At 41.6% G+C, this 27956-nt stretch overlaps 1 protein-coding gene across 4 annotated transcripts in view; it reads right to left on the bottom strand.

The window, feature by feature from the left end:
• The window catches only part of SMG6 (SMG6 nonsense mediated mRNA decay factor), a 235198-nt gene that overhangs the window by 201725 nt on the left and 5517 nt on the right, over positions 1–27956 (bottom strand). For all 4 annotated transcript variants that reach the window (XM_029211343.1, XM_029211341.1, XM_029211344.1 and 1 more), the window contains exons 4-8: positions 27604–27714; positions 24277–24383; positions 23970–24048; positions 15774–15884; positions 15194–15406 (exon numbers count right to left, since the gene is read on the bottom strand). In XM_029211343.1, coding sequence (XP_029067176.1) covers positions 15194–15406; positions 15774–15884; positions 23970–24048; positions 24277–24383; positions 27604–27714 — 621 coding nt within the window. The remainder of the gene's footprint in view (positions 1–15193; positions 15407–15773; positions 15885–23969; positions 24049–24276; positions 24384–27603; positions 27715–27956) is intronic.

The raw sequence follows: 27956 nt of genomic DNA, 5'->3' as shown, positions 1-27956 counted from the left end.
GCTCTGCTAGAGGAAAGAAACCAACCTCACATCTTGAAACAAAACTGCTAGGATAAAAATAAAGCCCTGAAGTGGTTTGGTGACCGAGGTCATATGGGGCGTTAAGGGTTTGTAGTTAGGGCCAATGTACTTTGAGAAACTTCCACTCCCTGCTAACCACAAAGAGACAAAGACAGACATCAGCCCGTGAGTCCAGCAGTGAGCCAGGCAGGTGGCCCCAGACCTTGTCTGTTAGAGGCTGTTCCTCACAGCAAACTCATAGGATCAATATCCGAAAAAACCCAGTCCCAGTTGTGACTTTCTTTGAAAGTAATCTCACCAAGCTGTTTCTTATGGCCTGAGAAAAAGAAAGCCAATCTGTAGCCTCTTCCTGTAGAAAAAGAGGCTTTATGAGCTCCTGTCATCACATGCTGCCAAATCTCAGTTGACAGAAGAATACTTTCAAAGAGTTGCCAGGGTGGCGGAGAATGACACGGGGAACATATTGTAAGCTACTTTACAAAAGTAAAGGGCCGCATCAGGGACATGAAGTTAATAAAATGCCCACAGCAACCCCGAAAAAATACATGGTACCCACCTTACAGATATAAAATCTCTGTATTCATGAGGCCAAAAAATTAAGCTACCTTTCTCTGCTTTGATGATATAATTATGGGGCAATGCAATAACTGAGTTATCATGGACAAAACATTTACCTATTAGCAGAGAGACTCAATTCTTCTCTATCCTTGTAAATGAAGTCCATGCTTAGGCTATCCAGAGGAAATCAGGTCACAAGCTATTTTGAGCTTCACGGTGGCACGAGCTCTGGAAGCGCCAACCTGAAGGATCGTGATACAACTCTAGGAACTGGAACTCACTCTAATACAAGGCAAGGCATCCTGCCTAAGGAAGCAGGCCTTCTAAAACCATGCTCTCATCTATAGTTACGTTCATGGGTGGGGGCAGCGGGGTGAGGGGAAGGTGGAGGCATTAGATGTGTATCACCCACACATCACAGCTTTCTTCTGCACGGTGGTGGCAGCCGTGGCAGCAGCAGCTGGAGTGCACAAGCTATGCAAGGGGCACTGAAAAGCAAGACAAAGGATGGGTCTGAAGAAAATGCCACCTGCATACCACACTTTTAAAAAAAGCCTTCAAGCAAATATAATAAGTTGAGCATGTGGAAGCTCTCTGCGACAGGCCACCTGACCTGGATTTCCCACAGTGAAGCTGTGCTCCTTTTTTGGCCCATGTTTACTTTGCTGGACTCTTGATTAACGGCAAGAAAAAAATGTCCTCATATACTATCCAGCCTTGTAGAGCCATGTATCAGAGTCGGAAAGAAAATCATCATCCTCGAAGGAAAAAGCACCATGGAAACACGGACACAAGAGATTCAGGCAGGGGCAGCACACAAAATCCTGGCAGATGATTCCCAAACCTTGGCAAACAAGGTTCTCACTCTGCCAGGGATTTCACATAACTATTAAAAAGCCTGGGGACAAGGAAAACTACGTGAGACCAGAAAAGCTTATTCTAACCAACTGGTTTGGTGGGTGCCCTTCAGACTTTACTAAAACACAGCCTGAAGCTTTTCAGTTCACACGCTTACGCAGTATAACTTCTCACTTTTCACCAAGCTTGGCTGCAACAGGATGCTGAGGAAAGAGCTCTATCCCAGAGCTCTGTAGGTAGGCCTCAATTCCCACAGGTACAAATTTCATTAAGAAACAGCAGTGATACCTTCAGATTCCTTAGGCTCACTACTGGACAGCAGACAGAGTAACCCAGCCAGGTAGCAGGACATACTGCTCACTGATTTCTGGGTCAACACCAATGACAACGTCACGTGAATCCCAGCAAAACACCTATGGCCCAATGATTAAGACGTTTCCCTGTGCCCAAACTCAGGCCCGTCTGGGTGCTCTTGTCAATCTTAAACTGAATCTCTGAGAAACAACTTAAATGCCTCTTAAAAACCTGGATTGTAATAACTTACTTTGGTGGCACTTTTAAAGCATGGATCACAAAATCAAACGCCTACAGAGGCAAGGTGCGTGATATAAGTAAGCCACATATAAGCAAGCGTAGGAGAGGTAAAGGGGCTAGTGACAAACTAAAAGGGGGTAGGTACTACTCAGCTCTGGCAAATTGTTGCCAGATCTTGATTTCTTTTGAGAATTAGCTGGCAACTGACTGTAATTTTAAAATAAAACAAAAATCCACTATTTGTACCACTTGAACTCTGGTTAGTGAGCTCATCTGACGCCTCCTAACGCAATAAAAAATGAGGCACACAGCCCCACCAATGAAGTACTCTTATCAAAAATGCTGAAAGTATCTAACCATGTGTTTAACTCTCATTTACAGTTATATGGGGAGAGAGGAACAGGTTAAATGATACCACAAGGAAAGAGAGGCAAATCCAGAATGTGGAAATTCCACAGGACAATTGACCTGCTTCTTCTTTTTTTTTTTTTGACCTGCTTCTTTAACAAGCTAGTGACATAAAGAAAATTTTTAAAAGGGAAGGCAGAACCGGTCTTGATTAAAAGAGACTTAGGAAAAAACAATCAAACAGTAATATATAGATCTTGATTTGAACAAACCAACTCTAAGAAGACATTTGTTAGATAATCTGGGAAATGAAGTCATAGATCAGATACTGAATGACGCCAAGGAAAGGCATGGCAATGGTCCTGTGGTACGTAAGAAAACGTTCATTATTTTTTTAAAGGCATGTAGGGGGGACTTCCCTGGTGGTCCAGTGGTTAAGACTCCACGCTCCCAAAGCAGGGGGCCCAGGTTCAATCCCTGGTCAGGGAACTAGATCCCGTATGCCACAACTAAGAGCCTGTGTGCTGCAACTAAAGATCCCGCGTGCCACAACTAAGGATCCCGCATGCAGCAACTAAAAGATCCCACACTCAGCAACGAAGATCCTGCATACCACAACTAAGACCCAGTGCAGCCAAATAAATATATATATATTTTTTCAATTAGAAAATAAAAGGCATGTAGAGAAGTGAAATATGTAGGGATGCAGTGATCTAGGGTTTGCTTTAAAATACTTCAGCAGGGGGTGAAGGGGAAAAGCTGAAACAAATGTGGATGGCAGGTATGGGGGTTCATTACGCTATTTTCTTGTGTGTGTTTGAAATTTTTCATAATTAAATAAAACTCTTCAAATCAAATGAACAGTCTGCATTTAGACAGTGGGCTGTCAGTTTGTGAATCATCAAGCCTCATTGTTCACTTTGGTTAGAAAGCAAAAATTGCAAAATCAAGCCTAATAGCTTAAAAGAACACCGTAACAAAAATATGTCAGTAACAACTACCACCACTGTATGAGAAGTTACGATATGCCACTCATTGCTCTTTACGTGTGTTATCTCATTTAGTCTATCGTTATCACCACCTTACAAATGAGGAAACCAAAGCGCAGGCAGATTAAGGAACATGCCCAAAGTCTCACAGCTAATAACTGATAAAACCAGGACTTGAACTTAGGACTTCCCAAAACCCAAGCTGTTAACTCCTGCACTATCCTGCCTCTGACATACAGAATGCTGGACAAAATTAACGAAAGCTAACAAGCTTCCAAACCCTAAAGAAATATAATGGACTTGCAGGCAATCACTCATGGAAGGATCTCCCAACTCCCAAGTCCAATAGTAATATAAAAAAAAAAGCAAAGGTGAATAACAGTGTGTATGATATGCCACTAATGGACAATCATATACCTGTCTTATATATACAATTTATATTACATATAAACACACATATACTATATTACCCCATTCAAAAATATTTCTTGGGCTTCCCTGGTGGCTCAGTGGTTGGGAGTCTGCCTGCCAAGGCAGGGGACATGGGTTCAAGCCCTGGTCCAGGAGGATCCTGCATGCTACAGAGTAACTAGGCCCACGCACCACAATTGCTGAGCCTGTGCTCTGAAGCCCGTGAGCCACAACTACTGAGTACGCGTGCCATAACTACTGAAGCCCATGCACCTAGAGCCTGTGCTCTGCAGCAAAGAAGCCACCTTTGCTTCTTTGGTGAGAAGCCCGTGCACCGCAACGAGGAGTAGCCCCCGCTCAAGGCAACTAGAGCGGGCCCGCGTGCGGCAACGGAAACCCAACGCAGCCAAAAATAAATAAATAAAATAAGATAAATAAAACATTAAAACAAATACATTTCTTTAATTAAAATATTTAAATAGGCAATCACTCCTCTACTAGATCTGTCAATCTCTATTCCCACCTTCCTAGAAACCAACCCTAACATAACTGCCTAGAAATTTCTCCAACAAGAATCCAGCTTTCCAAACAAGGTCACAAACTTCCTATGCCCAGGGGGCCTCACATTAATCCCTCATGCCCCCAATTTATTACTAGCTCAAGATGCTGCCTCATGAAATGGATCCTTTCAGACTCAATCTTTCAAAAACAATAATCAGGGGGCTTCCCTGGTGGCGCGGTGGTTAAGAATCCACCTGCCAATGCAGGGGACATGGGTTCAAGCCCTGGTCCGGGAAGATCTCACATGCCATGGAGCAATTAAGCCCGTGCGCCACAACTACCGAGCCTGCACTCTGGAGCCCATGAGCCACAACTACTGAAGCTCGCATGCCACAACTACTGAAGCCCGCATGCCTACAGCCCGAGCTCCACAACAAGAGAAGCCACCGCACTGAGAAGCCCGCACACTGCCACGAAGAGTAGCCCCCACTTGCCACAACTACGGAAAGCCCGCACGCAGCAATGAAGACCCACCGCAGCCAAAAATAAAATAAATTTATAAAAAACAAAACAACAATAATCAGTCCTATTAGATGTCTAACCTTTCTTGAACTCACTCTTCCTTATTGTTGTGGCTTGAGAAGTTTCTCTTTATGCACAAGAGACAGGACATTATGGTGTCACTCTAACTGTGCTACTTTGATAAAGACCAAGATACAGATAACTGTGTTGACCATAGATATCAGAATACCACTTTCCCAACCAGATTCTAGGTTAAAAATTAGGCATGGATTTTTCTCTTCTGATATCCCAAGATAATGGACACTCGACATTTCCAATCTAAATGCTGTGCCCTATAAAAATATGCAGGAAGAGCATACCCTAAAATGTTTTATTTATTTATTTATTTATTTTGGCTGCACTGGGTCTTCATTGCAGTGTGCGGGCTCCCTAGTTGAAGCGCACAGGATCTAGAGCACGTGGGCTCAGTAGCTGTGGTGGATGGACTTAGTTGTGGCATCTCACTGGGATCTTAGTTCCCCGACCAGGGATCGAACCCAGGCCCCCTGCATTGGGAGCGTGGAGTCTTCACCACTGCACCACCAGGGAAGTCCCCTTTAAAAGTGGCTATCTCTAGGTGATAAAACATATTTATCTGCATTTTCAAGCTTTTTTACAACAAGCATGTGTTGGCTTTGTGCGTTTTTTAAAGCGATAAAAATATGAAAATGAAAAGAGCTTTGCCCTTCTTGATTGAAGCCATTAGCAATTTCCTCCAACCACCAAGACACAAAGAGACACTAGTACCTTCTCCAGGTTCGAGCTCAGAATGCCTAAAGCACCATCTAAGAGAGCAGTCCTCAAATTTTAATCAGCAAACTATGGGGCAAAAAATTCAGTCCACTTTCACCCTACCAAATTTAATGAATGGAAGAGTATTGCTTTTGTTGAATTAACAATGCAGATGTGACAAGTAAACAATGAGAAATTCCAGAAACAAAATGTTATTTCCAGAATCCAGAAGGATATTATACGGGACCAGCCTACAGACCACCACACACCCACGCGTCCACAGCACCAAACAAGAAAGTGGTTCCTGCAGAAGGTTCAGTCTTTCCAACACTCCAACTTTCTCACGTTATCCTCCAAACTCATCACAGATTTAGATACCCTGCAAAGCTTCTGCTGTGTCACACCACCTCTGTCTTTGCTCGGGCTGTTCCTCCTACTTGGAACACTCTCTTCTCACTCTCCCTAGTTAACGTTTCCAGGAAGCCTTCTGAATTCACCCTCCCTTTCGCCACCACAACCCACGCCTCCACCAGGATTGGACCAAGTGCCCTTCTCTGTGCTTCCAAGGCACCCAAGACATACCTCCCTCATTACACTTACACGATACAGTTGGTCCTCATTATCTGTGGATTTCGTATTTATGAATTCACCCACTCACTAAAACTTATTAGCAACCCCAAAATCAATACTCACGGTGCTTTCACAGTCATTTGTGAACATGTACAGAGCAGCAAAAAATCTGAGTCTCCACATAAGCACATTCCCAGCTGAGATCAAACAGGTGATTTCTCTCATACTTTAAACTAGTGTCCTTTCTGTGGCCTACTTAGTGCCACATTTTCCACATCTTTGTGCACTGATTAAAATGGTCCCCAAGTGCAGTGCTAAAATGCTATCTAGTGTTCCTAAACACGAGAAGGCTGTGATGTGCCTTAATGAGAAAATATGTGTGCTAGATAAGTGGCTTGGGCATGAGTTATAGTGCTGCTGGCCATGAGTTCAATGTTAATGAATCAACAATATGTTAAATAAGGTGTCTTTAAATAGAAGCATACATAAAATAAGGTTATGTACTGATCAGCTGATGAAAATCTTGTAACCAGGGGCTCACAGGAACCTAACCTTGTATTTCCCTTAGGAGCAATGGTTCAGAACCTACTAATTCAGTGTCTATGGTGACTTTACAGAACATAACTACTGCAAACAACAATAAACTGTACACTGAAACATTCTCTTTATGTAGCCATTCCTTCCATTCACCCAGAGGTTGGTAAAGTAGGCCCACAGGCCAAAGCGAGCCTGCCACCTGTCTTTGTAAACAAAGTTCTACTGGAACACGGCCATGCTCGCTCATTTACATTTTGTCTATGGCTACTTCAGCAGCACAACAGCAAAGGTGAGTAATAACAGAGACCATATGGCTTGCAAAGTCTAAAATACTTACTATTTGGCCTTTCACAAAAAAAGGCTACTGACCCATGCACTAGACTCTAAACTCTTCTCTTTTTTAAAATTTATTTATTCTTGGCTGCATTGGGTCTTCGTTGCAACACGCAGGCTTTTCTCTAGTTGCAGTGAGCGGGGGCTACTCTTCATCGTGGTGTGCAGGCTTCTCACTGTGGTGGCTTCTCTCATTGCGGAGCATGGGCTCTAGGCACGCGGGCTCAGCAGTTGTGGTTCGTGGGCTCTAGAGCGCAGACTCAGTAGTTGTGGCACACAGGCTTAGTTGCTCCACAGCATGTGGGATCTTTCTGGACCAGGGCTCGAACCCATGTCCCCTGCATTGGCAGGCAGATTCTTAACCACTGTGCCACCAGGGAAGTCCCGACTCTAAGCTCTTTGAGGAAACAACAATGTTGTGCTCATCTTTACAATCTTAGCACAAAGCTGGCACAATAGGACAGGTAAACCAAACTTCAGTCTGATTAAGCACTGGACCCAGAATACAGCCTTCTGCTCTAAGAAGTCCGGGGTAACTGCATTAAATTGCAGATCTGATTAAGTCTTGAAAAAAAGATACTATGCAAAGAAATAAAGTAAATAATGGAATGTGACAGAAGGATGAGGAGCAAAAGGAAAAAGACCAAGGCAAACAGTATCATTTGGTGGGTAAAATAATCTGAGAGATTCAAATAAGGAAAGACCCAATAACAGGTATTAGTAGCTACTGAGGTCCAGTCTAGTCTGAACCCTAAAACATATTCAGAAGAGTCAAAGAGAAGGAAGGTTTCGCAAGAGCTTGGCCAAATATACAATGACATTTCATTTGTCTAAAGACATATTTTCTACACATAGCACCACGCATGTTGTACATATAACAATCACGATGGGTTGAGGAAAATGCCGGGAATAGTAAGCCAAATCATGCCGCAATAGGAGAACTCACTGAAGTCTTAGAGACAAACATCTATCAACAGCTCATTCTTCCCCAGCAAACAGACACACGTTACACTGCATTCAAGATGTTGATAACAGAGCAATCAGGTCTGAGAACATCCTCAGCTGTTCCATCAGAGACTCTCACCTTTCAGTATGAACATTATTTCTGAAGCCATTAATTTAATATCCTTAGATTAACTCACTCTCAGCAACAACTCATTTGCTAAGCAGTGCCCTTTTCTGATTTCCAAAGGGAGCTGAGACACAGCGGAAGGCACATCCACTACATAAAGAATGCTTGGAACCCTGTCGACACTGAATTTGAGTGGCCTAGCTGACAGAGAGAGTTTCAATGCGGGGCTCAATAGTTTCAGAGGATGCCACTCACAGCTGAGGCTGGCAGTCCCTCCCCAGGTTGCATGTTCAACCCAAACCACATCTCAAGGCTGAAAACCAGCAACCCACAAGCTAACCTCCTGCAGCCACGCAGAGAGAGAGCAAAAGCTCACGCTTGGCAGAGACAGGACAAGCCAGTTTGGAGATTACTATCATGACTAACAACCACCGGAAGCCAAATTTTCTGTTTCTTATTCATGGATCTGAATTTTAGCAGTTTGTGCTAGAAACTCTCCAGGAGTTGTCAAAGGAGCAACTCCTATCAAGGCTAATCACTCAAAAAGGACAACTGAAATGAACACGCAAGTAAAGGACAACACACATTTAATTACACAGATAAATAATGGCACACACCTTTATAATGAAACATCATGCAGCTACACTACTAAGAAAAGACACTCTTAGACAAGTGGAAACACAGTCAGTTCTGCTACAAGCTTGTTTTGAAAATGTCTATCTGTTCCATCATGATCAACATATTAGGGAACAATTTGAACCTAACACTAATTTTTCTTTTGTTCAGGAAAAACAACAGGTAAACACAGAAAACTCCACCCAGCTGAACCGAGCTGCACAGGAACACACAAAACACACACACACACACACACACACACACACACACACACACACACACACCCCAAACATCCACCAGCTACTGCAGTTCACCATGTAAACTTACATTCTGAGCCACGCCTATCCCCATCTGGTGTTATACCTGCCGGTCCAATTTCAAAAAACCCTCCTTCCATCACTTCACAATAACTCACAAGCAGTAATCCTTCCAAAGCCCACTTCTACAAGCAAACCTCATGTCTTTTTCAAGATAGTATCTACATACTTCTTAACCAATGAACATGTATAAAACTGTACAACTGCTTTATTAGGTTTATATCTTTTTTTTTTTAAATATGTCACTGAGGAAGTTTTTGAGTGTTGTGCTCCTAACTCCATTTTCCCCATAAGCTCTGTAGTTTTTATTGTGCAATTGTGTATAGCAGTGATTTTTAGGAATGCATGTCTTACATTATAGGAGAACTGACTGCATGTCCAATGGAAAATTCAAAAAAGCAAACTGTGGGACTTCCCTGGTGGCACAGTAGTTAAGACTCCACACTCCCAATGCAGGGCGCCCGGGTTCAATCTCTGGTCAGGGAACTAGATCCCACATGCATGCCGCAACTAAGAGTTCACATGCCCCAACTAAGGAGCCCGAGTTCTGCAACTAAGGAAACCGCAAGCTGCAACTAAAGGAGCCCGCCTGCCGCAACTAAGACCCAGTGCAACCAAATAAATAATTTTTTTAAAAAAAGCAAACTGTATATCAGTATATATAGTATAATCTCATTTTTGTTAAAAAAATATATTTCACGCGTCTGCAGGTATGTATGTATACATATACACCTATAAATGTTTAGAAAAAGGTCTGGAAGAACCTACATCAAATAGTTAATAGTGGTGTCTCTGAAGGAAAGAACACAAGTGACTCTCATTTTAAACTTTATGTACATTTTTGTTTGATTTAGATACAGTGAATTGGTGTTACTTCTGCAATTAAAAAAATTCCCTTTAAAAAACAAATAAATCAAAAAATAATAAGAAGAAAAAAATTTTAAAAACAAACAAACAAATAAATCTGTTCTAATAGTAGAAGTGTTGAAAAGAGTGATCATTACACAATCTGGTTATATGATCCCCTGTTTAAAATCCTTAATATTAGATATCCAAACTCCTCAATATTTATGAATAATCTGGCCCCTCCTATCTTCTCCAGCTTCATCCCTCACTTTTCCTCCCCTCCTTTATATGCTCAACTAAGATTTATTTAGAATCTTCTACATGCAGGCAATGGGGATAAGGCAATGAACAACCAGATACAGACCCCACCCTCACAGAGGCTTGAATCTAGCAAGGGAGAGGCTTTAACCAACAAGAACAAAACTGCACCTAGTTTCTAAGTAACTGTAAAATTACTTAATCAGAAATATGGCATTACAAAGGGGAAACAACCAGGCTCAGGAATCAGAAAAAGCTTCCCTGGAAAAGGGAAGTGGTATTTACGCTGAGAGTTTAAGGAAAAGCAAAAATGGAGCTGACAAAGAGAGAAGAGCACTGCAGGCAAAGAGAATGTGCCATAGCCAAGGGCCAGAAAAGAACTTGGGCCCTTCAAGGAAGAAGCCAGTATACCTACAGAACAAGAACAAAGCGAGGAACAGGGGTACAGGATAAGGTCAGAAGCAGCAGAGACCAAATCTTGCAGGGCCCAGTAAACTACTTTAAGGATTTTGGACCTGATTCTAAGAGCAAAGAGAATCAACTGAAGACTTTCAAATAGGGAAGTGACATGACCAGAAATATGTATTTGAAAGCTCATTTGGGTTACTGTCCAAAAAGAAAGGCCTAAGAAGGACCAGGAATAAATGTGGAAAGGTCATTAAGAACTTCTTAATAGTGTGTGGATTACTGAAATAATGAATGATAGCTTGTACTACGATAGTGGTAGTAGAAATAGAAAAAAGTAGATAGATTCAAATTATGTTTAGGGGTAGACCAAACAGCTCTTGATACTGACTGGATGTTGGGTATAGGAAAGGAAGGGGTAAAGGATGACTCAAGTCTCTAGCAAGAGCACCACTCACATCCTAGCCTCCAGCCATACTGAATGACTTGCAGCTCCCTAAGCCTTCAGCCTGAGAGTGGAAATGCCCTTACATCATCCTTCAGCTACAAAGTGCCTCCTCATTCTAGCCTTACCTAACCATGCCCATTAGGTGCTTTAATTTATGCTCCATAGCCTCTCAGCCTTGCCTTTATCACAGCACTTGGCACACTGCATTATAATATATAATATAATCATATGTTTCTGTCTTCCCCACATGACTGAGTGCTCCCTAAGGTTAAAAATCATTTTTGGTTGTTTTAATCTCTGTATCCCCAAAGCCTAATTACTCAAACGTCTGTGAATAGATTCCCACTTCCCATCAACTGTATGTTCCTGTTGTAGGGAACAGAGAAAGCAAGCTAAGTTCTTGGGGCCTGCTGTATGAAAGAAAAGGATATGGGGGCTTCCCTGGTGGCGGAGTGGTTGCGAGTCCGCCTGCCGATGCAGGGGACACGGGTTTGTGCCCTGGTCCGGGAAGATCCCACATGCCACGGAGCGGCTAGGCCCGTGAGCCACGGCCGCTGAGCCTGCGCGTCCGGAGCCTGTGCTCCGCAACGGGAGAGCCTGCAACAGTGAGAGGCCCGCGTACCGCAAAAAAAAAAAGAAAAGGATATGGGAAGATGGCTTGAACCTGAGAAAGCAGGTAAAAAAGGCAGTGTGGTTTCCTAACTGGATAAACAGAGAGCTATGAAACTGCAGCCTTCTTCCTCAAGTGCTGGTAGTATAGAACTAAAAGCCCAAACCCAGAGATGTAAATTTAAAAAAAATTAAGGATGGTGTATGTACCCAAGGATGATGTATAGGCTGAAAATATATAAACAGCTTCAACAATAGTTTAGAAAACAAATTACCACATTTTACTCTGCACACATCTGTGATCATCTGAAATTTTTACTAAAAATACACTCGTATGTTATTTGTATAATTAAAAATAAAATAATAAAATGTAATGGATCCAATGTGCAGTCCGAGAAGCTACACACTGAATAAAAACACATGCCATGTGATCCAGCAATCCGACTCCTGGGCATACATCCAGACAAAACTCTAATATGAAAAGATACAGGCACCCCAATGTTCACAGCAGCGCTACTTACAAAAGCCGAGACATTGTAGCAACCTAAAAGTCCATTGACAGATGAATGCATAAAGAAGATGTGGAAAGGGTGTGGTGAAAAGGGAACCCTCCTGCACTGTTGGTGGGAATGTAAATTGATACAACCACTATGGAAAACAGTATGGAGGTTCCTTAAAGAACTAAAAATAGAACTACCATATGACCCAGCAATCCCACTCCTGGGCATATACCCTGAGAAAACCATAATTCAAAAAGAGTCATGTACCACAATGTTCACTGCAGCACTATTTACAATAGCCGGGACATGGAACCAACTTAAAGGTCCATCGACAGATGAATGGATAAAGAAGATGTGGCACATATATACAATGGAATATTACTCAGCCATAAAAAGAAACGAAATTGAGTTATCTGTAGTGAAGTGGATGGACCTAGAGTCTGCCATACAGAGTGAAGTAAGTCAGAAAGAGAAAAACAAATACCATATTCTAAGGCATACATATGGAATCTAAAAAAAAAAAGGTACTGATGAACCTAGTTGCAGGGCAGGAATAAAGACGTAGATATAGAGAATGGACTTGAAGACACGGGGTGGGAGGGAGAAGCTGGGGCGAGGTGAGAGTAGCATCAACATATATACACTATGGAATGTAAAACAGTTAGCGAGTGGGAAGCAGCAGCATAGCACAGGGAGATCGGCTCGGTGCTTTGCGATGACCTAGAGGGGTGGGATAGGGAGGGTGGGAGGGACGGGATATGGGGACATGTGTATGCATATGGCTGATTCACTTTGGTGTACAACAGAAACTAACACATTATTGTAAAGCAATTATACTCCAATAAAGATCTATTTAAAAAAATCACTTTCCTTTTCCAAAAAAAAAGATGTGATTGATATATATATATATATATATATAAAATGGAATAGTACTCAGCCATAAAAAACAACGAAATAATGCCATTTGCAGCAACATGGATAGACCTAGAGATTATCATAAGTGAAGCAAGTCAAAAAGAGAAAGACAAATACCATATAATATCACTCATATGTGGAATCTAAAATACGACACAAATGAACTTATCTACGAAACAGAAACAGACTCACAGACGTAGAGAACAGACTTGCAGTTGCCAAGGGAGAAGGAGGGGTGAGGGAGGGATGGACTGGGAGTTTGGAATTAGAAGATGCAAATGGATATAGAATGGATAAACAACAAGGTCCTACTGTATAGCAGAGGGAACTATATTCAATATCCTGTACGAAACCATAATGGAAAAGAATATGAAAAAGAATATGTATATATATGTATAAATGAATCACTTTGCTGTATACCAGAAACTAACATAATATTGTATATCAACTATACTTCAATAAATTTTAAAAATGAAAAAGAATAAAAATATAAACTTACAAACACATTGCTTAAAAAATAAATAAAACACCTAATGGAAGAGAGAAAGCTATAAAAGATTAATTATAACTTTTATGAGAGATACTCCCTAAGCTTGAGGCCAAGGCCAAAGAAAGCCATAAAATGCTTTCTCAAATTGTCATTGTTGCTTTCATTTTAAAGACACACAGTGGAGCTAATCAATAGAACAATTTATCTCTTATTCAAATAGGCATCCAGTTTGGGGTGGTAATATTCAAACTAGAAGAGGCAGTAGTGAGGGATTCTACCATAGCAGCAACCCCTCTGAAGCACCTTGATGTACTGGGGCCCCATGTACACCATGACATATAGGAAGTTGGTAGTTTCATTTATAAGCAATGACTGCTTTCCAAGTCATCCCGAAAACAGCTAAAGACTAAAGATATAGGAAGATAAATGGAAATTTTAAATTAAACCCCAAAGGACAAGTCCTCCTATCCCACCACCTTTGACTCATTCTTAGACAACCATGCCTCCAACTTCAAAGAGGAAACAGAAATCATCAAAAGGCCCTCCCTCACCTTCCTCCTATAATACAAACTTACCTGCATCCCCAATTATCTGTTCCTACCTGCCCTCAAGCACAAGAAAGAGGGGTTCTCTTACCTTCTTTCAGGCTAATCCCCTCATTTGTGCTCTGGATCCTACTTCTTTCTCATCAACTGCAAGGACTTCTCCCTGCCATCTATCTCCTTTCTTTCTTAGACCTCGAACCTATTTATCATTATGTTCCTTCCTTGAGCAGCTGAAGCAGCTCTCTCATGACTTCAGTACCATCTATAACAGGATGCCTTCAAGTATATTCATCTCTGGCATAGATCTCTCTCCTCAGCTTCAGATACCTGCTAGCCTCTAAATATCTCCACGTCAACGTCCTATAGAAATTCCAACATGTCCAAAACTAAACTCATCATCTTTCTCCTAAAACCAAGACCATCATTCACCCAGTTTCCAAATGAGAAACCTAAGTGTTACTTTTGATTCCCTCTTCTCCCTCAGCTCCCCATGTCCAATCAAGTCCTTTGGATTTTACCTCATTAATATACTTCTGTTCACTTCTCCCCATCTGCAAAGCCATTTCCTGGTTCAGGTCCTTCTCACATCTCACTTGGATTACTGTAGCACGCTCCTACTCTTCTTATTTCTGTCTTACCCTTCTCCAAATTTTCCACAAAGCAGCCAGAGTCATATTTCTAAAGTGCACATCTGAGATTTCCCTATTTAAAGCACTCAATAGCTCCCTACTACCTTCAGGATAAAGGTCAAATTACTTATTACATGACCCTTCAAGGCCTGGTCCCAGATTACCCCACCACCCACTCCTCTATAAATTTTACCCTCAAGGCACAATGAACCCTCCATTTGCAGTTTTCCAACTACTGTGTCCTCTCCCTAGCTTCAAAAATCCCACACAGAATCCTAAAGCATCATATTGATGACTATAAACCCAAAGCAACAAAAAACTGTCATCCTATACAAATCCTAAATTAATCTTCATTTAGAAAAATTATTTACTAAATTCTACAGTGCCACATAGTGGTGAGAGAGGGAAGCGAATAGCAAAGGTAAAGGAAGTGTAGGCGGAGGACATAAATGAGAACATCAAGGAGCCTGAAGTGATCTGCCTTTCCTGAGATGAATGGGAATGTCTGTGCAGTGCTCCATGGTTGCATGTACCAGAACACTCACGCTTACTCAGCTAGTCTTGCTTATAACATCACCCTCAGGAACTTACATCACTGGGGCTCAGGCTGCCCAGCCCATTCTCCTGCTCAGAATCCTTCCCAGACTCAGTGCCCTGGGAGGACCGGGGATGGGATGGATGAATCCAGATCTCCAGGCGAGTGGTGTCATCTCCAACATGCCGGAAAGTGGATTTCTTTGCTTTCCGCCATTGGTCAGGGCTCAGTTCCAATTCCTCGTGTTGCTTCTTTTCCATCTGTTCTGCCTGTACGACATACAAACATATAAGCTCAGACGGTCCTGGGATTCAGCCAATCAAGAGAAGTGCTCATCTCACCTGAGTTTGTTGCCCAAGAACTGTAAAAAGTAAAGACTCTGCCATAGTTCCACAGTAGCAGAGTATCATCTGTTTTGTCTCATACAAGTTATTAATTCTGTAAACCAGATGCTGTGGGCCCTGGAGAGCTCTCCTAAAGCTGAGTTTTGTTCTGCATAGAGACTGACTGACTCCCATCAGCACAGCCCGAGGGGACCCCTTCAGGACATTATCAGTCGTTTCCTTAAGGACACAGAGACACTAAGAGAAACACATTCTTCTAGGAAGGAATGATTCTGCCTGCATCCCCACTCACCTTCCGTTTGGTCTCTTCAAACAAGCTCATGAGACTCTCCTTAGCAGTCAGGATAGGGTTGCTGGCAGCTAGACTGCGCATATAGTAATAGACGGCATCAAGCTTCCTCCTCTGCAGAAAGAGGTCAGAGACACTGAGTCAACCAGTTCTCTTCTGGACTCCAGCCTGAGTCAGCAGACCCAGGAAACCCTACCATCCCTCCCAACTTGTGCTCCAAGCTGTGAGGAGTTCCAGCATGAAAATGAGACAACTATCCACGGGAGAAGCCATGGCGAGTACATCAGAGCTCTCTTCTTGCCCACTACTATGCCTTACATGTAGAGGTACTCGTAAAGCCACATGCTCAAAAGCAGGAGAAACGAATAGAGAGCCTCACAAAATACGAAACCAATTATGTTTTCTTTTTAGAGAAAGAAAATGTTCAGCATGTACTAATTATTGTTTTTAAAACATAAATAACAATGGCACTATCACTGATTAAGCATAGCTAAGTGTGAGGTAAATGATCAGCACTTCATAGATATTATGATATTATTTCCAAACCTAAGGAAACTGCCCCACAGGGATTACTATTCCCGTTTTAATAATGAAGAGATAGGGGCTCAGGAAGATTATTACATAACTTGCCCAACAAGGTCTCAAAGCCAAATCCCAGATAAGCTAGTATTTGAACCTAGGTCTGCCTGGCTCCTAAGTTTATGTTTTCACTACAACATACTGACTCCACGAAGAACGGGAAACAAACTATTATCCAATGCATGCAGCAAATAAACACTTCAAGTCCATTTTAAAACCAATTAATAAGTAAAAGAAAGGGAGAGGGTCAGAAAGAAGGAAAAACACTGAAATAAAGGGGGAAAGAATACCAAAAAGCCTTTCTATCTTTCTATCATATACATTGTTACCTTTTCTGTCTCAAAATGCACCTAGACTACTACTTCCCTCTCTCCCCAGCACCTACTCACTCTTTAAAAGTCCCATCTTGCATTCATCTAGCATGGTTAAAGGTGTACATTCTAAGCTCAACTGCCTGAGTCTGAATTTGGTCCTGCCATTTATTAGGTATAACCCTAAGAAAGTCAACCTAGAAAGGTTTCCTTATTTGTAAAATGAATATATTCACCAACATATATGGCTCCTGAAAAGATTAAAATTCATATAATATATACAGTTTAACAGAATATCTGGTACTCAGTTTCAGTCAGTTAAGTGGGAGCTATCTTTAATGTTATTCCAATTACGCCACTCATTTGATTTTACAGTATTTTATCAGTTCTACAATGATTTTTTTCTTTTCTTTTTTTTTTTGCGGTACGCGGGCCTCTCACTGCTGCGGCCTCTCCCACCGCGGAGCACAGGCTCCAGACGCGCAGGCTCAGCGGCCATGGCTCACGGGCCCAGCCGCTCCGCGGCACACGGGATCCTCCTGGACCAGGGCACGAACCCGTGTCCCCTGCATCGGCAGGCGGACTCCCAACCACTGCACCACCAGGGAAGCCCTTTTTCATATTTTAACATCTCTGAAATCAAGATACAACTCAATCACTATCTATCATCATGTCTTATTTTAATTCACATTCTTCTTTCTTAGTGGTATAGGAAATGATGTATCTAACAATCAATTGCATCATATTGCATCAAGTCTAATTTGTATCATTGTCTATACACCTCACTTGTCTTCTCAACAATGTTTTCTTTCAGGACAGAAACCATATCAAATATTTACCACTCACAGCACCTAGCAAAGCACTGTGCACAGCATGTTCTCAGTAAATACGAGAGATCCACTGAATGAAAGGTTACAGAAAAGCTGAGAAAGTGATCTTAAAAGACAACTGGGGGCACTTTTCTGGTGGTCCAGTGGCTAAGACTCTGCACTTCCAATGCAAGGGGCATGGGTTCAATCCCTGGTCAGGGAACTAAGATCTCACATGCCGCTTGACATGGCCAAAAAAACAGACAACTGGGTTAACACAGAGACAGAAAAGGAGGGACAGAGGAAAAGAACTTGAAAAGAGTACTAACTTAGGTAAGAGGTCCATGAAAGAAACACATACCAATTTAATTAGTGTAGCAACAGACCACTGAGGGAAGACACAAGATTAACACTCAAGGGACTTTCCTGGTGGTCCAGCTGTTAAGACTCGCACTCCCAATGCAGGGGGCCTGGGTTCAATCCCTGGTCAGGGAACTAGATCCCACATGCCATAACTAAGATCCCACATGCCGCAACTAAGACCCAGCACAGCCAAATAAATACATATTAAAAAAAAAAAAAAAGATTAACACTGAAAAATCAGTTGTATTTCTACACATTAGTAGTGAACAATCTGAAAAATTAGGAAAATAATTCCATTCATAATAGCATCAAAAATAATAACATACCTTTATATGTTAGGAATATTTATATCTTAGGAATAAATTTAACCTAGGAAATGCAAAACTTATACACTGAAAACGACCACACATTTCTGAAAGAAATTAGAGAAGACCTAAATAAATGGAAAACATCCTGTGTTTGTGCAGAAGACAATACTGTAAAGATGTAAAAACTCCCCAAAGCAATCCACAGATTCAGTGCAATCCTTATCAAAATCACAATGACTGTTTTGGCAGAAATGAAAAAGCCGATCCTAAAATCCATATGGAATTCCAAGGAACCCCAGATAGCCAAAACAATCTTGAAAAAGAAAAACAAAGTTGGAAGACTCACATACCCAATCTCAAAACTTACCACAAAGCTACAGTAATTAAAACAACGTAGTACTGGCACAAAGGTGGACATATGGATCAATGTGAGAGAATCTAGAGTCCAGAAATAAACCTATCATATATCAACTGACTTTCGACAAGGGTGCCAAGACTATTTAATGGGGAAAGAACAGTCTCTTCAACAAATGGTGCTAGGAGAATTGGATGTCCACATGCAAAAGAACGAATTGGACCCTTACTTCACACCATATACAAAAATTAACCAAAAATGGATCAAAGACCTAAATATAAGAACTAAAACTATAAAAAATGTATCCCTGTATTTTCTTCTAAATAAATAAATAATAAATCTTAACTTTTAATTTGGTTAAGAGTTTCTTAGCTATGACATCAAAGCACAAGCAACAAAAGAAAAAACAGATGAATTGGACTTCATCAAAATTAAAAACTTTTGGCGGGAACTCCCTGATGGCGCAGTGGTTAAGACTCCAAGCTCCTAATGCAGGGGACCCCAGTTTGATCCCTGGTCAGGGAACTAGATGCCACATGCCACAACTAAGAGTTTGCATGCCACAACTAAGGAGCCTGCCTGCCACAACTAAGGAGCCCACCTGCCGCAACTAAGACCCAGCATAACCAAATAAATACATAAATCTTAAAAAAAAAAAAAAAACTTTTGTGCATCAAAGGGCACTATCAAGAGAGTGAAAAGACAACCCATAAAATGGGAGAAAATATTTGTAAATCAAATATCTGATAAACATCAGAATATATAAAGAACTCCTGCATCTCAACAACAAAAAAGACAACCCAATTTAAAAATATGCAAAGGATCTGAATAGACATTTCTCCAAAGAAGATATGCAGATGGCCAACAAGAACATTAAAAAATCAGTACTCATTAGGGAAATGCAAGTCAAAACCACAATGCCATACAACTTTGAAGCAGTTAGGCTGGCTACTATTTAAATACACACACACACACACACACACACAACAACAACAGAAAATAGTGTGTGTTAGGAAGGATGTGGAGAAACTGGAACCCTTGTGCACTACTGGTGGGAATGTAAAATGGTGCAGCTGCCAATATGGTGGTTCTTCCAAAAACTGAAAATACAATTACCACATGACCCAGCAATTCCACTTCTGAGTATATATTCAAAAGAATTGAAAGAAGAGTCATGAAGAGGTATCTGCACACTCATATTCATAGTCGTATTATTCACAATGGCCAAAAGGTAGAAGTGTCCATCGAGAGATGAACAGATAAACAAAATGTGGTATATACATACAATTGAATATTATTCAGCCTTAAGGCGGAAACTGACATGAGCTGTAACATGGATGAACCTTAAGGATATAATGCTAACTGAAATAAGCCAGTCACAAAAAGAAATACTTTTAGATGCTATTTATATTAGGTAACTAGAGTAGACAAATTCACAGAGGTGGAAAGGTGAAGAAGGGTGGTTGCCAATGGCTAGAGGAAGGGAAAAATAGGGAGGTGTTGTTTTAATGGGTAGAGAGTTTCAGTTTTGCAAGATGAATAGAGTTCTGGAGAGTGACTGCACAACAATGTGAATGTGCTCAACACTACTGAACAGTACACTTAAAAATGGGTAAGATGGGGGCTTCCCTGGTGGCGCAGTGGTTGAGAGTGCGCCTGCTGATGCAGGAGACACGGGTTCGTGCCCCGGTCCGGGAGGATCCCACATGCCGCGGAGCGGCTGGGCCCGTGAGCCATGGCCGCTGAGCCTGCGCGTTCGGAGCCTGTGCTCCACAACGGGAGAGGCCGCAACAGTGAGAGGCCCGCGTACGGCAAAAAAAAAAAAAAAAAAATGGGTAAGATGGGAATTCCCTGGTGGTACAGTAGTTAAGAATCCGCCTGCCAATGCAGGAGACATGGGTTCGAGCCCTGGTCCGGGAAGATCCCACATGCTGTGGAGCAACTAAGCCCGTGCGCCGCAACTACTGGGCCTGCACTCTAGAGCCCGCAAGCCACAACTACTGAGCCTGAGTGCCACAACTACTGAAGCCCACGTGCCTAGAGCCCATGCTCTGCAACAAGAGAAGCCACTGCAATGAGAAGCCCGCGCACCACAACAAAGAGTAGAGCCGCTCTCCACAACTAGAGAAAGCCCGCATGCAGCAACGAAGATCCAACGCAGCCAAAAATTAATTAATTAATTAATTAATTAAATTTTTAAAAATGGGTAAGATGGCAAATTTGGTTTTATGTGTATTTTACAATTAAGAAAAATTTTTTTAATTTTCTTAATTTTTAGAAAGATGGGTAAAGGACTTGAATAGACATTTTTCCAAACATCCAAATAAGCATATGAAAAGATGTTCAATATCATTAGTCATTAGGGAAATGCAAATCAAAACCACAATGACATACCACTTCACACTCACTAGATCTGTAGATGTCAACAAACTGATTCTAAAGTTTATATGGAAAGGCAAAACATCCAGGATAGCCTGCACAATATTGAAGGAAAAGAAAAAAGCTGGAAGAAAAAAAAAAAAAAAAAAAGTTGGAAGACTGACACTACCCGACTTCAAGATTTGCTATAAAGCTACCGTAATCAAGACAGTGTGGTACTGGCCAAAGAGCAGACAAATAGATCAATGGAACAGAATACAGAGCCCAGAAATAGACCCTGACAAATACAGTCAGTCAATCTTTGACAAAGGAGCAAAGACAATTCAATGGAGAAAGGATAGTCTTTTCAACAAATAGTGTTGAAAACAACTGGACATCCACATGCAAAACAAAGAATCTATACACAGACCTTACACCTGTCACAAAAATTAACTCAAAATGTACCGTAGACTTAAATGTAAAATGCAAAACTCTACAACTCCTAGAAGATAACATAGGAGAAAATCTAGGTAACCTGGGTTTAGTCATGCCTTCTTAGATACGACACCAAAAGCACAATCCATGAAAGAAAAAGTTGGCTAAGTTAGATTTCCTTAACCTTAAAAACTTCTGCTCTGTGAAAAACACTAAGAAAATGAAAAGAAAGCCACAGACTGAGAGAAAATATTTGTAAGACACATGTCTGATAAAGGACTGGTATCCAAAACATAAAATGAACTCTTAAGACTCAATAAGAAAACAAACAACCCAATTTAAAAATGGGCAAAAGATCTAAACAGACACATCACCAAAAATACACAGATGGGAAATTAGCATATTAAAAGATGCTTTACACTGTATGTCTTTAGGGAATTGCAAGTTAAAACGAAGTTTAACACAAATAGGATTTTGCACACCTATTAGAATGAGGAAAATCCAGGACCCTGACAACACCAAATGCTGACGAGGATGCACAGCAATAGGAACTCTCATCCACTGCTGGTAGGAATGCAAAATGGTACAGCCACTATGGAAGACGGTTTGACAGTTCCTTCCAAAACTATATATACTCTAACCACACAACCCAGCAATCACACTCCTAAGTATCTACCCAAATGAGACGAAAGCTTATGTCCACACAAAAACATGCACACGAACGTTTACAGCACTTCTATTAATAACAGTCAAAATCCGGAAACAACCAAGATGTCCTTCAATAGGGGAATAGATAAACTGTGGTACACCCATACAATGGAATATTACTCAACAATCAAAAGAAAAGAGCTATCAAGTCACAAAAATAACCCTAAATGCTAAGTGAAAGAAGCCAATATGAAAAGACTACATACTGTATGGTTCCAACTATATGACATTCTGGAAAAGACAACACTATAGAGACAGTAAAAACATCAGTGATTGCCAAAGGTTTGGGGGAAGGAAGAAGGATAAAGAGGTGGAGGTTGGAGCACAGGATATTTTTAGAGCAGTGAAAATATGCTGCATGATAATATAATGGTGGATACATGTTATTATACATTTGTTCAAACTCAGAGTGTGCAACAGTAAAAGTGAACCTTAGTGTAAGCTATGGACTTTAGTAATATAATAACGTATCTATACTGGCTCATCAACTGTAACAAATGTACTACACTAAGGCAAGATGTTCATAATAGGGAAAACTGAGAGCTGAGGAAGTATATGGGAACTCTCTGCACTTTCTGCTCAACTTTCGGTAAACCTAAAACTGACCAAAAAAGAAAAAGAATATTAAAGAAGAAAACACCCACAATGAGGTATCACTTCATACCCACTAGGTTGGTCATAATCAAAAAAATGAAAAGTAACAAACGTTAGCATGAACATGAAGAAACTAGAACTCTCCTACACTGCAGGTGGAAATGTAAAATGGTGCAGCCACTATGAAAAGCAGTTTGGCAGCTTCCCAGAAAGTTAAACATAGAATTACCATATGACCCAGCAATTCCATTCCTAGGTACGGACCATAATTAATGGTTAATTTTGTTACATGAATTTTACCACAATTTTTGTTAAAAGCCATTGAGGGGAAAATTTTTTTTTAATTATATTTTCTAGTTAACAAGAAAAAAGAACAATTCATTAGATTATTACAAAGAAGAAAAACTGGGAAAGGAGACAAGAAATGAGTGAGAAGGGAAAACAGACGATGGATAAGAATAAAGGGGAAAGAAAAATAAAGCCACAAAGAGGGGTGAAAAAAAAATCTCAACGCATATCACAAAGAGAACAGGACAGAGGTAAAAAGCAGAGAGACAGAAAGATTCAACAGATTCTGCACGAAGTGTATCTGTAAACCACATTACTTAATCAACAATTTCCATCCATAAGTAAGTATTAGGAATATTTTTGAATCTTTGTAGAATAAAAATATCAATTCAAGCACTGTTTATTTGGGCAATGAATTTTACAGCATTAAGAAAACTCTCCCTGCTAATGAGCACGTTAGATGCTTCTTAAACCTTTGGTACTTACCAGTGGCCCCTCCCCGTCTCCCTTGAAGTCAGCTTCCTCACTAGGAGCTCTGTCAGCTCCCAAGGCTCACCTTTAGAGGCACATTTAGAGGAGTTTGGTAAGATCTAAAGAGGTACAATTTGGCACTTACTGTGCTTCTGCTAAGGAGACTCCTTAGGTGAAAAGCTAAGATGAATGAGGGGATGATCTGAGGAAAGGAAGGAAGGATGTACTTCAAACTAGTTGAGGACTTTAAAGGGGAGAGATAAAGGGAGCCTTATTTTCCTTCCAGAAATGAGTAACCTAGTTCAACCTAGGGAAGGGAAACAATACAAGATTCAGAGCAGAAACCTTGGTCAAAAACAAAGAGTGATGTTTGGCTGGAGAATAAGCATTCCCCTAGGAACTTAAGTGCAGTAAAAGTGGATTTAACTGAAGTGAGGGATCCCTGACAACTTACCTCTGAAAGTAACAGTAACAAAAGGAGTTTGGGGATGGGAGGCAGAAGGGGATATGCTTTGGGTTATAGTGTTCAGATGAAATCTAGCTCCAGGAGCTGATGCTATCAAAATTCATATTTCTAACACACTGCCTGCAAAATAACTTCCCCATCCAAGATTTCTTACCGTATACACTGCCAGCAGAGCCAACTGGTTATAGGGGCGCCCATTCTTGGGAGCAATGTGCTGGGCTTTCAGGTACCAGCTGTAATAGAAAAACAGTAAAAAAAAGTTCTCTATCAACATTTTCCCAATTCATCACCTGATAGTCCTTACTAATTAAGCTGTAACCTTGGAGTGGTAAAGCATGAGGCAAATAGGGTCACCTGTAGGACATATATATAGGAGGCAGCTCAGGTGGCCCATTGCTCTTAATAGGGCTTGGATTAAAGCCACACAGGGAAGAGGAGTCATGAACAAGAGGCAACAGTACCTGCGTGCTTTCCCATAGTTTGTCGTGTCATTGGCTTGCTCCCGATACCTGGCAATATCTCCTTGGCAAATCATACATCGCTGGGCACTGATCAAGGCATATTTTACCTTCAGGAAAAACGATCAGTTAGTAGCATATACCCAAGAAACTCTAACTTCAACCCCAAAGGACAGGGATGGGGTCAAAATAACAGAGCAGCATTCATAATAAGGCACCAGTCGTCCTCAACAAAGCAAAAAGTTTTCAGTCTAACCTTGACTAGAAAAAAAAGCCAACAATGTGATGCAAAATTTACTGAGAAAGAGTGCAAAAGGGAGAGGAGGTCATTCTTATTTCGAGTCCCAGTCAAGTGGAAGAAAACATTCTGACTCTCTTTGTAGTAGCTGTGTGATCTCAGCTAAGTCTTTGGGGCTCAGTTTCTTCATCGGAATATAAAAATATCTATTTCATAGGGAAACTGTAGGGAATAAGTGTAAAAATACAAATTATAAAGTGACATACAGGGAATTCCCTGGAGCTCCAGTGGTTAGAACTCGATGCTTTCACTGCTGTGGGCCTGGGTTTGTTCCCTGGTTGGGGAACTAAGATCCCACAAGCCACGCAGTGTGGCCAAAAAAAAAAAAAAGTGATATACAAATATTAAAATAATTGTTTACTCTGTTCTTTTCCTGCCATCATCTTTCTCTCTTCAAACTGTTAATACAACTGTATTGTGTTACTGCATTGCATCCCCTTTGCAAGACAATAATAATTCCCTAAAACAATAAGTTAACCTTTAGCAAACACCTGCAACGTGCCAGGACTGAGTAATACTACATATGCTTCCTCACTGATGGGCTTGGCATCTGTCACTCAATGAGAAAACAAAAGAGTAAACCCTTAACAATCCCAAGACACGTACCCAACCAAAAAAACCTTCCTAAGGAACATCACTTCGTAAGATATAATACCACTCCACCCACAGACAAGAAATTACCATGTCACTGAATAAAGTAGTAGATACTGACCCCACAGGAAGGCTCATTTACTAGCTAAGTGAGTAGCTACTGCACATCAGCCTCCTAACACATAAGTCAAAAGTATGCCTCAGCAAAGTTACACATCACTACATGTCATACACCTTCAGAGTCCTGACTCCACACATTCTCCCTACGAATGAACACCAAGAAGCGTTGGTATTTAACTGGTAAAGCACCAAGGAAACTGCTATGTTTCCACTCTACAGCCACTTTGCTACCTCAACGGGGGGAAGAAAAAAAAAACAAATTTGGCCAAAGGCTCTCCACTATCCTCAGAATAAAGTACCGGATGGTCCAGCCTCTGCTGCTCACCTCTCCAGCACCACTTCCCCTCTCACTCTCTGTGCCTCAGACTAGGCTTTTCTCAGTTCCCCTATCACATGGTGCTTTTCCCACTGCAGGACCTTCACATGTACCGTTCCTATTGCCGAGAAGACACCTTTCACCTGGCCAAGGTCTCCGGTCTTCAGCCTCAGCTTAACTGTGACTTCCTCAGGCCTCTATGATCCTCCAAGCCCCTTCACACCACACCCCCCAACATCCTCTACGGAAGTCAACGCATCTGCAATTACCAATGCAACACCTGTACTCATCCCTAATCAAACTCTAAACTCTGAGAGCTAGGAACATGGCTTTCTCGTTCCACACTCAACTAGGTGTGCCTAGAATGGCACCTGGCATGGAGGAGGGACTCAACAGATACTTGCTGACTAGTAATAGAACCTGTGCATGGCAATTCATCAGAAGGAGCAGAAAGGCAAGAGGAAGCCTCTGCTCCATAAATCACACTCCTTTCTCTAATGAATCAACCTCTTCCTCTCCCCTGGCCCTTTCCTCTCAACATATAATTATGCTGAAGTCTCTCCAAGCTTAGAAACAAACTTCTCTTGACACTATGTCTTTTTTTTTTTTTTTTCCGGTACGTGGGCCTCTCACTGTTGTGGCCTCTTCCATTGCGGAGCACAGGCTCCGGACGCGCAGGCTCAGCGGCCATGGCTCACGGGCCCAGCCGCTCCGCGGCACGCGGGATCCTCCCAGACCGGGGCACGAACCCGCGTCCCCTGCATCAGCAGGCGGACTCTGAACCACTGTGCCACCAGGGAAGCCCGACACTATGTCTTTTGACTACTATCTTCCCTTCTTGCCTTCACAGCCTTCTTAAAAGAACAGTCTAAGTTACCCTCTCATTATATCTGCTGCCCCACTTCTCACTCACTACAATCTGGTCTCCATCCTCTCCAACTAATATAACTCATGATAAGGTCATCCAATCCAATGGACAGTTTTTAGTAATCTTAACATTTGAGGATTTTACAGCACTTGACAATTTTACCCACCACCACCTTAAAAATCTGACCCCCTGCTCTCTGGCTAGCTTTCCTAGTTTCCAGCTTCTGCTTCAACTATCACCTACACATTGATGACTTTTGAATCTCTATCACCAGCCCAGCTCTTTCTCCTGAGCTCCAGACACACCATAACATTCATTTGTTCATTTTCAAGCTCCTCCACCTAAGCTGATCCAAAACTAATCTCTTCCTTCCCAGCCTCTCTCCTAGGGCACAAAATGGGAGATGATCTGGTCTCCTCATGCCTCCAATCTCATCATTCACATCCAACCAGCCAGCAATTCAATTCTACTCCCTTATATCTTTCCAATCTGTCTCCTCTTCTCCACCTCCACCACCTCTACCTCAGTTCAGGCCCACACCTGACCCTCCTACTTCTACTCTTGCCCAAACTCATCCATTTGCCAGACTGACTGGTTCCAAGAACAAATCTATGCTATCCATTTGTTGAAAATCGATCAATAGCTTCTCACTGCTTTCAGGAAAAAATCCAAACTCTTCAGCGTGGCATGTAAGAGATTATGATCCATCCCTTCCTACTTCATCAGCTTTACCTCCTCCAACAGCCCAATCCACATCACAGACAACAGCATGCTGACCTCTTATACTTTCCCAGCAAGGTATGAGTCTCTCACTGTGCCCTGTATCAAAACTGCCCCTTCCACTCCTAGTCATGTTTCAAAACTCAACTTGACAGTCTCTAAGAAACCTTCCTTGACTCCCACCAGTCTAAAGCAGATTCAATTCCTTCCATACCCCTTCAACACTCTATATATGCCACTGCCGTAGTACTCATGACATTACGTTATAGTTGTTGGTTTAATTGGTCTGTTCCCCCACAGGGCTGTATTTTTCATTCTTGTATACTCAACACCTAGCATAGTGCCTAGCACATAACTAACACCAGATAAATGCTTACTAAGTGAGTGAACAAATTTAAGATAAAGAAGCTGGCTTACTGTCTTTCGTAATGGCTTGCTGCGAATGGCAAGACCGTCCATGTAGTCCTCCAGTTTAAACTTGTAAGTAACCTGCAGCTTCTGAAGCAAACTATCAAAGAAGTCACTACCCTATAAAGAGAAAAAATAAGAATCAGGCGAATCAGCCTGTTCTGATCCAATCTACCCAGAAAGTGGGGCAAGTGACCCTTTCACAGTTTTGTTAATGCTCAGCCATCTGATGTAAAAGGAGGCATATACAGTATTTAGTGGCCACCAACTAAGCACAAGACAAATTGATAGCATAAGCCTTTCCGTAGTTTTAAAGATATGAAAACACACACACACACACACACACACACACACACACACAC

This window comes from Monodon monoceros, unplaced genomic scaffold, assembly GCF_005190385.1.
Source record: "Monodon monoceros isolate NGI ecotype Baffin Bay Population unplaced genomic scaffold, NGI_Narwhal_1 Super_Scaffold_9, whole genome shotgun sequence".
NCBI classification, from domain to species: Eukaryota; Metazoa; Chordata; class Mammalia; order Artiodactyla; family Monodontidae; genus Monodon; species Monodon monoceros.
The sequence above is the reverse complement of the archived record's forward strand: the minus strand, read 5'-3'. Positions and strand labels throughout refer to the sequence as shown.